General features: G+C 39.3%; 1 protein-coding gene across 2 annotated transcripts in view; it reads right to left on the reverse strand.

Moving 5' to 3' along the window:
* Positions 1-14,309, reverse strand: part of PARP8 (poly(ADP-ribose) polymerase family member 8) — a 236,281-nt gene that overhangs the window by 80,420 nt on the left and 141,552 nt on the right. For both annotated transcript variants that reach the window (XM_089495801.1, XM_089495794.1), the window contains exon 6: positions 10,527-10,604. In XM_089495801.1, the coding sequence (XP_089351927.1) occupies positions 10,527-10,604 (78 nt within the window). The remainder of the gene's footprint in view (positions 1-10,526; positions 10,605-14,309) is intronic.

Genomic DNA, 14,309 nt, shown 5'->3' on the forward strand with positions numbered 1-14,309 from the left:
AAACTACATGATTCCACATGATGTTTGCCATGGCACGCAATGTGAAATCACAGAATTATAATTTTGTAGCATGAAATGTAATTAGTGAAATATTACTGGGTAACTGCATATTATCCATATTATTTACCTGCAAAGTTTCACATTTTGAAATTGTGGCGGTTTCCATACCGCAAAAAACTACGTGCTCGGCACGTACTAGGGTTAGGAAGGGGCGTCCTTACCAGATGCCCCTAACCCGAGTACGTGCCGAGCACATACAAAATGGCGGCGCTCATTCTACATGGGCGCCGCCATTTTGACGTAGCGGATGCTTAGCGTCCACACATCTCGGTGCCATTATGATGCTTTGTGCTTTTTGCAGCTTCTTTTTGCTGTGCGGAGGAGCCGCTTGGTTTATCCACTGCGGCTCCTTCGCGCAATTTGTCCGCTGCGGCTCCTTCGCGCAGCAAACACCGGTGCTGGCAGACCACCCTTTTGGGCGGTCTGTAAAGCACCTGTTTTATCCTGAGCCTATGTATACTTTGTCATCTGTCAAGAAGTAGATGGTGATGATGGTGATGATAATGATGACAATGATCTAAACTAGAAAATGTACTCTGCCCTTCTGGTTCTGCCTTTTAAACTCTCATTGGATAACTCATCTTCATTCTTGAACATTCCTTTCTACTAATCTGTTATCTCTTCTCATATCCTCTTGGCTTTCAAATACAGGTTAAGTCTCCCTTATCTAGAATTCCAAAAATGCATAATATTACAAAAACCAAACCTTTTTTCATGAGTGGCTGAGATAGTGCATAAAATTATTTAAAATATGTTTAAAATTATTTCCAGGCTATGTGTACAGTCAGCCCTCTTATCCACAGATTCCAACCTCCCAATAGAGTCAACCATCCACTGCTCAAAAGTATTTTAAAAATATATAAATTCCAAAAAAGTAACCTTGATTTTGCCACTTTGTATAAAAGACACCATTATACTATGCCATTGTATTTAATGGGACTTAAACATTGATGGATTTTGGTATAGGGAGGGGGGGGGTCCTGGAAGCAAACTCCAGTGGATATGAAGGGCCCACTGTATAATTTACAAATTGTAAGCCGCTCTGATAGCCTTGGCTGAAGAGCAGGATATAAATAAATATTATTATTATTATTATTATTATTATTATTATTATTATTATTATTATCATTATTAAGGTGTATATGAAACATAAATGAATTTTGTATTTACGGTAGATTTGGATCCCATCTCCAAGATATTTCATTGGGTATACACAAACATTCCTAAATTTAAAAAAATCTGGCATCCAAAAAATGTCTAGTCCCAAGCATTTCAGATAAGGAATACTCAAACTGTATACTCTCAAGGAATTTTCAAAAATATAGCCATATTAGTCTGTTTCACGGGGTGGGGAGAAGACTGCATGGAGAGAAGTACCAACACTTTTTAAAGACTGACATATTTCAGGATATTGCATCTGATAATGAAGTAAACTAGAGTCTACAAAATCTTACGATGAAATATATCACCAGGTTCCCCTGCACACACGTACACTTTTCTGTCTCACATTTTAAGTGTTTGGGCATCCAGCTCCAACCAATTATTCATCCTGTATTAATTTTGTTTTCTTTGAGTACAAATGTAAATGCTGAATTGCCTACTCCAATATGCATTTTATTGCTACCTCTCTTGGATGAATTCCTCCATATATTTTTTTTAAAATACGGAAAGGTCATAACACACACTCACTTATACAAATAAAATCTAAATAACTGTTGGCCAGAATTCATTACCAGCTATTTGGTAGTTTGTGGAGTGTTTTTATAATCTGGTTGTTAACTGGATGTGCAAAATAAGGTTATATAATGCATACTTTGTGAGTTCTTTGGTAAAATAAATAAATAAATACAAAAGCACTACAAATGACTATTGTTGCTGCTGTTGTTTACAGCATTTTTATCCAAAACATCCGCCAAATAGTTTGGAGCAAGGCCAGAGTAAGGCAGCTGTGGTCCTAGACCAGTTCCCAAAACAAATCAGTGGGAAGGTATGCTTGGTTGTAGTACAAAGCCGAAAGGAACCCTCCCCAAACCCCAGAGTTTCAGGACTAAGGGAGAGGCATCACTGGGTACCCTCCTGTACCGCAGCTGGCATGGACAAGGATGGAGTCTCAGAAGCAGTAACCAATTGCCTAGTCATTCACACCAGAGTAGGGGGAAAGGGGTCTGTTGAGTGGTAAACACATAGAATCATAGAATCATAGAGTTGGAAGAGACCACAAGGGCCATCCAGTCCAACCCCCTGCCATGCAGGAAATCTCAATCAAAGCATATCTGACAGATGGCCATCCAGCCGCTGCTTAATGACCTCCAAAGAAGCAGACTCCACCACACTCTGAGGGAGTGTGTTCCACTGTTGAACAGCCCTTACTGTCAGGAAGTTCCTCCTAATGTTGAGGTGGAATTTCTTTTCCTGCAGCTTGCATCCATTGTTCCGGGTCCTGTTCTCTGGAGCAGCAGAAAACAAGCTTGCTCCCTCCTCAATATGACATCCCTTCAAATATTTAAACAGGGCTATCATATCACCTCTTCACCTTCTTTTCTCCAGGCTAACCATCTTCAACTCCCTAAGTTGTTCCTCATAGGACATAGTTTCCAGACCCTTCACCATTTTAGTCGCTCTCCTTTGGACACGCTCCAGTTTCTCAATGTCTTTTTTGAATTGCGGTGCCCAGAACTGGGGCCTGACCAAAGTAGAATATAGTGGCACTATTACTTCTCTTGATCTAGACACTATATTTTTATTGATGCAGCCTAATATCGCATTGGCCTTGTTAGCTGCCGCATCACACGGTTGACTCATGTTCAACTTATGGTCTACTTGGACTCCTAGACCCCTTTCACATGTAGTTTCATTCAGCCACGTGTCCCCCATCCTATATCTCTGTGTTTTATTTTTCTGCCCTAAGTGCATTACCTTACATTTCTCTGTGTTGAATTACATTTTGTTAGCTTTGGCCCAGCTTTCTAGTCTATTCAGGTCATTCTGAATTTTGATCCTGTCCTCTGGGGTATTAGCTATTCCTCCTAATTTGGTGTCATCTGCAAATTTGATGAGTATGTCCCCAATTCTGTCATCCAAGTCATTAATAAAGATGCTGAATAGCACTGGGCCCAGGACAGAGCCCTGTAGGACTCCACTGGTCACATCTCTCCAGGATGAAAAGGAGCCATTGTTGAGCACCCTTTGGGTTCAGCCAGTCAACGAATTACACTACCAACCTGAGGTGACAGCAAGGGGGAAATATCATCAATCTCACTTCTCAGCAGCATTTTACTTTTGACAGCACAAGAAGTGTTTGTCTTTGTAATGCCAGTGACAATAGGAGGCTCTTGGTTACTGAGGACCTTGGAGCATTTGATCCTACTACATCACTGACAATTAGTCTTAGTTCAGGGCAGCAACCACGATATGCCCCCAACCCATCCAAACTTAATACTCACATCAGCTGTTTAGTACCCCCACAAAGTAAAGAATTAAATAGGGAGTGACTGCCTCAGAATCAATCTCTGCTATCATCATGGTTGCTTTGAGATTTGAACCAGACTTTCCCCAGTTCTAATCGACCACTCTAACTATTACACTACAGGCTATGATTGCCGTCACATATCATTTTAGGCTACTCAAAAAGGTGATTTAGGCTGAAATATATTCTGTTATTATAATTTTAGTTTTCCCAGTTTGTTGAGCCAATGTGCTGCAGGAGTTTGAGTGTTTGATTAGAACTCTAAGAGACCAGATCTCCCTCACTCAGACAGCATGGTATAATGGTTTGAGCATTGGACTATGACTATGGAAACCAGGGTTCAATTCCCCGCTCAGCCATGGAAGCCCACTGGATGACCTTGGGTCAGTCATATACTCTCGGCCTCATAAAACCCCATAGTTTCTCCTTAGGGTCACCATAAATTGGAAATGACTTGAAGGCACATAACAACAAACAACAACAACATTATTTGTATACCACAAGGCAAGTGGCTCTCTCAGCCTTAGAGGAAGGCAACAGCAAACCTCGTTTGAATAAATCTTCCCAAGAAAACCTAGTGAGGGTTGCCATAAGTGAGAATTGTCTTGAAGGCACAAAACAACAACAACAACATGTTTCAAATAGTATAAACTGCCTTTTAATTTGTTAATTTTAAAGTCCACAGAAACTTCACAATTGAAAAAAATAAACTTTAAAAGAATGCTTTAACAGTAGAATGTGGAGAATATTATCTCCTCCACAAAGACCCTTTAATTATAAAACAGCAGAACAGTTTGCAACTAAGAAAAAGAGCAAGTGGGAGAAGAATTTAAGGTCTACAAGAAGATTGAATAAATTAGATATTTAACTAAAAATACTTAAAAGTCAATATACTTTGTGTCATAACCCAACACCTTCCTGGAAACAAGACCCAGAACAGAGGAGAATGTGGAAGAGGAAAAGGAGAGGGGGTCCTACTGCTGGTCCTGGTGATCAGGCGGATCCAAGGGAGTCACAGCAAACCAGGAGAAATATCATACTTGAGGAGCCTGTGGCATTTGGAATAATCAAAGCATCTAGACTGATCCGTACTCCAGCCTTACTCTCCCAATTTCATTACAATAAAAGTCTTGATCCAGAGGAACATTACTCATTTCTCAATATATCAAATATTCTTGAGTCCTACCCATGAAAAGATAGTGTATTCTGAATCAGGACCATAATGACAAGTCAGGAAGAGGTTAGGACAAAAACATCTCTTCTATGGCTACTTTTGCCTTAAGGAGGCAATAAGATTCCTTTTCAGAAAGTCTCCCTGAAATTCTTCTATACAGTGGTACCCCGGGATACGAATTCACCGCGTTACGAAATTTCCGGGGTACGAAAAAGTTAGATTTTAAAAAAACTGTTCCAGGTTACGAATGATTTTTCGGGTTACGAAATCTTTTCGGCGCGTTTCGGCGCGAAATTCAAAGCGCGGCTAGCGGCTTTCCAGCGGCTTTTTCGGGTTGCGAAATGTATCGGGTTACGAACGGCGCCGCGGAACGAATTAAATTCGTAACCCGAGGTAGCACTGTACTGGATAATTATTGACCATAGCCCCACATTCCATTTTGAGGCAAGGAATTGGAATACTTGGTGGCTTCCCAGCTCCAAGTGTTTATGGATGAAACCAATTATCTTGATCCATTTCAACCTGCTTTCAGGCCTTTTTATGTGATGTAGCCCTAAGCAAGGAAACTCTTTGGGCTGGGATTGGTCCAGAACCTCTGCATACGCATCCAGACTGGCTGATCCTGGCCCAAGGCTAATGGCCTGCCTCATCCATACAGCCTGCATCGTCTGTACTGTGACAAAACCAAGGGTAGTCACTTTTAGTCACCTTGGTGGACAATCTTTTCAAGGAACTGGACAGGAAGAGTGTGTCAGTAATGTCATAATGTATCAGTAGACTGAGATCAGTATTGGTGGTGTGATTTCTTTGAAAATATAATATTGGAGCAGTAGTATTGGTTTACTGAATTGTCTTCTATCACCTATGCTCAACGTGTACATTTGTAAATAATCTCAGTTACTACATAACAGTGAGAGCCAATGTAATGTAATGGCTGGAGTGGTGTATTTGGAAGAACAAGGTTTTAAGTGCTTTATCAGTCATGAAGCTCACTGGGTATACATTTCACCAGGAAATACTGTGAAAGAGGAGAAGAACCATGGACTGAAACAGACAGGCCAAAAAAAAAAAAAAAAAAAACCCTATGGTGGGGCTGCAGCAGCCGCACACCCCTGGCCCGAATCCGAGCCAGTGGCATCACAAGGGGGGGGTACAGGGGTGTAGACCGCACCAGGTGACACCCTAAAGGAGAGTGACAGCACTGCTCCTCTCAAACACCTACCTTTTGGTAGAAATGGGCTGTGGCATTCATATTCTTCCCTTTAAAATTATTTAAGAGGTGGTGAGAGTGGGATGAAGTGCAATAGGAGGAGAAAGGAGAGGCCCAGATTATTTTTTTAATTTCCAGAATTTAAAAAAAAAAATAATTAAATGATTTTTTTTTATTCTTTTAAAATGTTCTTTAAAAACATCACATTTTCACGAAATATTCACTTCGTATATGTAAAGACATTTAGGTTGTGCATATGATAGTGTAATTTGAAGGTATAATTTTAATTTTGCTAGTTGTTTCTGTCACAACTATTAGCAGTACATTCAGTGCTATATGGGAATTATAATTTAGAGGTAACATTAGTGGAAAAAAGCAGTACTAAGTTTTATGTATGGTGTGAAATGGGAGGAGGTCAAAAGGGGGGGTGACACCATGAGTTATTGCACTGGGTGACACCAACCCTAGAACACCACTGATCTGGGCTGTTGCCACAGTACTATACCATGCCACTTGTTCTTTATGAAGACATAGCATTGGCACAGTTTTACACCATGTTCAGGGCGTGCGTCGTCTAAACATGACACCCCAAACATGTACATCCTTCTATACCACATCATTTGGCCCATCGGTTTTGGGCTCCTATATGTTATAAGTGATGTTGTTGCTGTTGCTGCCTTCAGTCTCCAATGATCCCTCCTTCCAGAGGAAACAGTGTCACGGTGTAGGGAGAGCTAATCCCTGAAGGCTAGTGGCTAATACAGCTGAAGAGACAAGAATGAATGAATGAATGAATGAACTCCAGAATACTAACCATTTATAAACCCTGAGGAGCACACAGAACTAGTCAAAGACATTATTAAGACTCTAACATGCCTCTCATAGGTGGGAGTACTACAGAAATAGCACTATTCAATGTCAGCACCCTGTATGGTGGGGCCAAAGGGTTTGTCCCTTATCTACTGGAAAAAGGTGTAACACAGGCAAAAGCCAACAGTCCTATACCAGTGGAGTAACATTACCCCCAAAGTCCAAGAATTCCATTCCAGTTCCATCTTCTGAACAGAGAGGTGTCCTTAACTAAATATTTTCAGATATTCATGGGCATTTTTTGTTTTGTTTTGAAATATATTTTATAGAAGGATATATAGCAGGAGAAGTAACATTGGAGCATCTAAAAGGATAAGCTTAAGCAAATACCCCAATCCCAACCTTTTGCTGTTTTCATAAAAGGCATTCAAAGAAGAAAAGTGCTTTTATTCCTCCTTTTGGAGGAATGTATGCCACGATTTTGAATTCCACTGAGACAGAAAGAAAAAAAGACAGAAAGATAGTTTCCCCCTCTCTGTATTTTTTTTTTTTAAAAAAATAATGATCAGCAAATTTCAAGGTGAATCTGACTTAAAGACTGCTAAAATGGACTTTGCTATTCTGCACTAGAAAAAAAGTTATGTAACTGACTTTTTCCAACATTGAAATATACGTACGTGCATTTTTGCCTTTTGCTAGGCCAATTGCCTTAAGCATATTTAACTGAAACTTGAGTTCTGCTTTGTTGCTGTATATCTTCAAGTTGTAAGACTTATGGCAACCCTAAGGTGACCCTATCATGAGGGTTTCTTGGCAAGATTTATTCCAAGAGGGATTTGCCATTTCTCTATTGTGGGGATGAGAGAATGTGATTTGCCCAAGGTTATCCAGCGAGTTTCCATGGCTGTGCAGGGATTTGAACCCTGGTCTCTGGGATCATAGTCCAATGCTCAAACCACTAGAATTTATTTTGAAGTCAATGGGCTAAATGGGTATAAATGAAACCTGGATCTTCATATCCATATTTTAAGATTTGTGTCAATGGAACACTGGAGAACTGGATATAGTTTGCACAATTTAGTTGAATGAATCCCCCACCAAGACAGCAAAATGTTTGTTAAACCCTTTCTGGGTGAGTGGGCTGAATCTATTGCATGTGGATGCATGCCAATATCTTAAAAACAAAGATCAGAAACAACCTTATACTGCAAACATATCTCTCTCTCTCTCTCTCTCTCTCTCTTTTGCTAAATAAATTTTTGTATCTTCTCCAAACAAATGCAGAAGCAATAGACTTCAGAAGCAATCTTAAACTATGTCATGCAACCAAATCTTATCAAGACAAGGGCTCAATTCACATTATCACTGCTAAACAAACTGCACAATCATATTATATAGACTACATTCCCATGACCATAGATTTCAATACAACAACTTAGGGCCAAGATTCTATTTTCTGTAGCATAAACTTCCATATGGAGAGTTATATTATTTGTGCTATTCAAACTTTGTGTTGAATGGAAACACTGAGCAACTAAACCAAGACACCAACTATGAAACTGAATACACAACCAAATGCTCAATACAATCCCATGCAGAATATACAATGCCCATCCATATACAACACATAACCATGTGCAATGGCATGCACAACTCTACTTCGATGAGCCTTAACTAAATGTGGCTGTTCCACATTGGACGGAAATGTCCAGCCACTATAAGTGAACTTATGCATTTGTAAGACACCAAAAAGATTCCAGCCTAGGGCACACAGCAGAACCAACAAGTCAAGTACCACTCCACATGTGAGCTACATGGGATGTGCTATGGAACCACAATCAGCACATGGCTAACTGTGAGAGTACAACTAGGCTTCAAACCAAAGGTTGGAAAGGTTCATTTTCCATGTTCACAAGTGAATATCAATGTCATGCCACTAAACCCTCCCTCCAATCCATCTGCCTTGGTCCAGGCCTCAGAGAGAGAGAAGAACCACTGGACCTCTTCCCCTTTCCCTCCACCATTCCCTTCTCCTTTTGTTTCGTGTCTTTTAGATTGTAAGCCTGAGGGCAGGGAACTGTCTGATTAAAAATAATATTGTAAGCCTCCCTGAGAGCCATTAGGGCTGAAGGGCGGGATATAAATACCTAAATAAATAAATAAATAAATAAATCTTGTACAGCAAGAAGTAGTGGAAGATATACAGCTCAATCTGTTCAGTCAACACCAAAAGGCAACTGTCAAACTGGATTTTTGTTCTTGCCAAATTAGACCTATCTTTTTTTAAAATAATCTTTATTAAATTATATACAAGTTAAAAAGGGTACATCGAATCATGCATTACCATCCGTATTATTTTTCTCTGGGACCCTCCCCTTCCCTCCCCCACCTTCATGTTTTCTGGTTGCTTTCCCTTTCAGCTAAATTTCTTCCATTCCTCAAAAATCTTGTGACTTGTTTCCTTTATCTCATATTATCACCACCTCTTTAGCTTAATTACTAAGATTGTACATGCACTATTCTTCTTTTTCCTTATGTTACAAAACCGTTTCTACATCCTCTTTATCTCTATGTCATAACGTTACTATGTTTTTACCTTATTATATAGTTCTACTAGATTATTCCATATTTGATTCTCTTTTACTGTTTCTTCTTCTTTCAACATTGTAGTTATTGTGTCCATTTCTATTACCTCTAAACATTTCTCTAACCATGTTTCTATCTTGGGTATTTCTTTACTTCTCCAGTATTTTGCTATTGTTGTTCTTGCTATTGTTAACATGTATAATAGAGGTTTCAGTTTTTGTCTTAACTCTTTACCTTCAACAATGTTTAGGAGACACATTTCTGGTAATAATGGAAAGTCTATTCGAATTAATTTATTTATCTTTTTATGTACCTCTATCCAGAATTTGTTAATTTGGGGGCATGTGGTAAAAGCTACCTACACTTTTTTTGCACCTCCAGCACATCCCTTTATTATTTTTATAAATTTTAGCCAGTCTGTTAGGCATTAAATACCACCTATATAACATTTTATAAAGATTTTCTTTTATATCTGCACATAAGGTAAATTTTAAATCATTTTCCCACATCCTTTCCCATACTTCTAATTTGATGTTTTTTCCTATATTTTGTAACCATTGTACCATGAAGTGTTTTATTTGTTCTTGTTCTAATTCCAATTTTAATAATAGTTTATAAAATTTCAAAAAAAAATTCCCTTTTCTATCTAGTATTATTAAATCTAGTTCTGTTTTTTTGATGTAATTCCAAATTGTTTTTCATCTGCTTTGTATCTTTCTGTTAATTGATAATATAAAAACCAATTAATCTTATATCCTTCCTGATTTAATTCTTCTAACGTTTTCACCTTTAGTTTCTCATTTTCCATTTTTAAAATATCTTTGTATCTAAGCCATTCTTCTCCTTCTGTTCTTCCCAATCTGAAAAGTGCTTCCTGAGGAGAAATCCAATCTGGTAGACATCTGTATATTTTTCTTTTATATGACATCCAAATTTTCCATAATGCCTTTCTAATTATATGATCGTTAAACTCTTTATTTAACTCTACCTTACCTAACCACATGTATGCATGCCATCCGTACCTCAGATTAAGTCCTTCCAAATTTAATAATTGATCATTTTTTAACTCTATCCAATTCATTATCCATTCTAAACCACATGAAAGTATAGACCTATCTTTTTAATTAAAAAAGGAAAAAGATCTTCAAAATAGAAAATGTAGTTGCATCATTGTCATATAATATTTATAATTCCACTTCTAGATAGCTGAATTCCTTTACCTGCCCACCATAGTAAAACTCTTCTGAGTCATTGTCTCCTTCTGAATCTTCTTCAACTGCACTGCTATGCCTTGATTCCTGGTTAAAGGGAAAGAAGGGAAGGAAGGAAGGGAAGGAAGACAGAATTAATAAAATGAATGAATACACAGTTTGCCTTCTTTTTCAGTTTGGAATTGTACACACTTGAGATCTGAACAATTAAGCACCCAGTTCAAATTGCACCTTTGCCATGAGCTCACTAGGGAAGCTATTATCTCTCAACCTCAGAATCCCACTTCCCTGCCCTAAAATATGATCAGATCTCCTCTCACAGTTGTACTTCTTACAAGCACATGTACACCTGACTCAGGAAGCTCCTAAGAACATTTTGCCAAATGAATTACCGCAAAGACACTGGTCCATGTCCTAGTGGTCTCACGATTAGACTACTGTAACCTCCTCCTGGCAGGGCTTCCTCTCTCTCACCTCCACCCATTAATTTCTGTTCAGCATTCAGCTGCACGCATTATTTCACTCGCTCGCCGTTATGATCATGTCTCCCCTCTGTTGTCTTCCCTTCACTGGCTCCCTCTTCCTTTCCGCATCAGGTACAAACTTTTGCTACTCACCTTTAAAGCCCTGCATGGGCTGGCCCCTCTTTATTTAACTGATCTTCTCTCTCCCTACATCCCTACTCGCACTCTCCGCTCTGGTAGCCAAAATCTCCTCTCTCAACCCAGGATCTTCTCTGCCCCTTCCCGGATCCGTCCCTTCTCTCTAGCTGCCCCTCATTCCTGGAACCTTCTTCCTCTGCATGCACGGCTCATCACTTCCCTAACCAGCTTTAAAGCTGAGCTGAAAACCATATTGTTTAGGGAAGCGTTCTCAGGGAATTTGTGATTGTTATCTGGCTGTCTGACAATATTTGATGTGATGTGATTTGTTTGATATTTGATGTTTTTAATCTGTTTTTTTTCTTCCTTTCTATATGGTAATTTTATCTATTCCTCTTTTAATTGTTATTATCTTAGAATGTACGCCTTGGGCAGGCGTTTATTTACTCCTAATTTTACCGACTTTGTACAGCGCTGTGTATAATTACAGCGCTATAGAAATAAAGTTTAATAATAATAATAATAATAATAATAATAATTAGTCAGTCAGATTAACAATTAGTTCATGGCTTGTATTGGCAATAGGTTTCAGTATTGTGTTAGTCCCCACACATAATATTAATAATGATCTCTGAAATGCTAAGTGATAGTAATGCAAGGGTTGGCAAAGTGGAGCTCTGGGGCTGCATAAGATCACCCCAAGCTGTTTTTGAAGTCTCAACACACAGATCTCAGACATCCCCTCTTGTGGCAACAAAAAAAAGGGGTTAATTGTCTCTCTTGGAATCCTTCAGAAGTGACACAAAGTGGCAATTCGTCTTTCAAATAGCTTTCTGGGCCATCTTGCACTAAGGAAAATTCTAAATATGTAAGTTTTAGAAAACAAAATCAGATTTCCAAACTGTTATGGGTTTTTCCTTCTGTTTTGTTTGCATTTTGGTAGTTTGTGTTAGGAAAGGAGGGGACTAGTACCCACTACATTCCACTGCAATGATCCTTACATGAAAGCAAGATGTCTGAAGAGCAGAGCCTGTTGTATCTGCAGACATTCTCCATGCAAAATCAGAGCTATTATTTTTTTTCCCCATGCTCTTGTTCATATGGAAGGTGTCAACAGATATGACAGGCCACCCTCTTCAGACACATTGATTTCACATGAGGAAAGGGACGACAGAGGAGGCTGGATCTAAAATATTTTCCTCCTTGCATGTAGTGTACACATGTTTACTGAACATATGAACTTCACTATGTCACTGTCTCCTGATTATACCTTCAAGCCAACAAAGTCAGGCACGCAAAATGAAGAGGGGAAACAGTTTCTTAGACTGATTGTTAAACCTTGTTATTCCACAGAGCATTTCAGGTTCCCCCAGTAACCATGTGAGCTTAAGCAAAAGCCTATACACTGTAGGTATTTTTTATTTCTATACACTGTTCTAGCACAGGCCTGCACATCTGACAATACAGTGAGACAAAAATAGCACAAAGACTGTGTGGGCAGGAGGCACAAGCAAGATAATAAGCCCCTACTGAGATCCACATTGAGCCTGCTGGATCAGAACTGGTATAGGCCAGATTGCGGAATGGTACTGGAGTAAGGAGAAGTATTGGAGCAGGGAGAGGTGGAAAAAGACTCCATCTACCCTCTCCCCCTCGATTCAGAAGGAGCCTCAGAGAAACAACAGGGAGAAGGGGGAAAGAGGGCTAGACTCCACCTCCAGCCCGGACATCACAGCTGTGACAAATCCTGTAAGAACAAAAAAGAGAGGCTGGGAGATAGTCAAGAAAGTAAAGGGGGGTAATGAGGGGGGCAGGGAGACCCAGGGAGGCATGAGGGGACGGGTAGAGAAGCAAATGAGCAACAATGGGAGGAACCATATGGGGAGAAAAACAGCTACTGGGCAGAAGCAGTAGTGATGGGTGTCACATAATAACAGTGACATCACAGTGACACAGTGACTTGTTGGCACTGTGCACAGAGAGGTGTAAGTGGCCCTCCTTGTGTAACCCTTCACCTAGAAAACCTTATGATGAGACATTCCAAGTAAGGCAGGATCACAGAAATAACAAAGAGACGGAAAGCAATAAAGAAAAATCACATTTGCAAAGACTGCAGCAGCTATTCCGGGCGCAATACAAGGTATTGGTTATCACTTTTAAAGCCCTACATGGCTTGGGCCTGAGTTACTTGCGGGAACACATCTTCCAACATAATCCACCCCGCACTCTCAGAACATCCGGGAAGAATTTGCTGGAATTACATATATCCAGACTAACTTCTACTTCCCAGAAAGCTTTTACTGTAGCTGCTCCAAAACTATGGAACAGTCTCCCAGAAGAGATCCATCTTACTACCTCCCTGGAGGCTTTCAGGAGGGCAGTTAAGATGGATCTCTTCCGGTGAGCTTATCCACCTGATCTCCTATAAGAAATACTGTTCCATCTCTTTGACCTAGATTGAAAGATCTTCTCCACCTTGCTTTTGATAGTATAGTTTGAATTGTTAATTATCTTCTATTTTATTGCATTTTATTATTGCATTTTATTGTTGTGATTAGTGCTTGTATATTGTGTACTGAAACTGGGTTGTAATCCCGCCTCAATCCACATGGGAGAGGTGGGAAAATATAAAAATTTTATTATTATTATTTATTATAGGATATTATAATATCCTATATAATATTATAATATTATATTATTTATTATTATATATTATAGAATATGGGTATGAGTTTACAGGATCTAACTAGAGCAGTGGAGCATAGTGAGTCTTGAAGATGCCACATCCACAGGGTCATCATCATGGGTTAAGATCGACTTGAGGGTAGTTAAGAACAACAACCAATTAAAGACAGGAGGAGCAAGGAAGAAGAATATTCTCTTCCCCAGGTGTTTTTCACTACAACTCCCATTAGTTCCATCTGTCAAAGACAATCATAAGGAAATGTGAGTATTGTAATCCAAAACATCCAGAGGGGAAATGTTTCCCCATTCCTATACTGGAAAATCTACCTGGATAATGCATAATACATTAACTGCAGATAAAGAGTGTCAATCAAATATTAAAGTTCTTAGAATCTATACTATTGATAGAAAGATATAAAACAGGGGTGGGCAACTCAAGTGGTCCATGGACCAATTTCTGATTCCAGAACCCTGGGGGGTGGGGGGGTGGGTAGCAGTCTCAAAA

Source organism: Sceloporus occidentalis, unplaced genomic scaffold, assembly GCF_023333645.1.
Source record: "Sceloporus occidentalis isolate IW3139 unplaced genomic scaffold, rSceOcc1.0.p SCAF_1, whole genome shotgun sequence".
Classification (NCBI taxonomy): domain Eukaryota; kingdom Metazoa; phylum Chordata; class Lepidosauria; order Squamata; family Phrynosomatidae; genus Sceloporus; species Sceloporus occidentalis.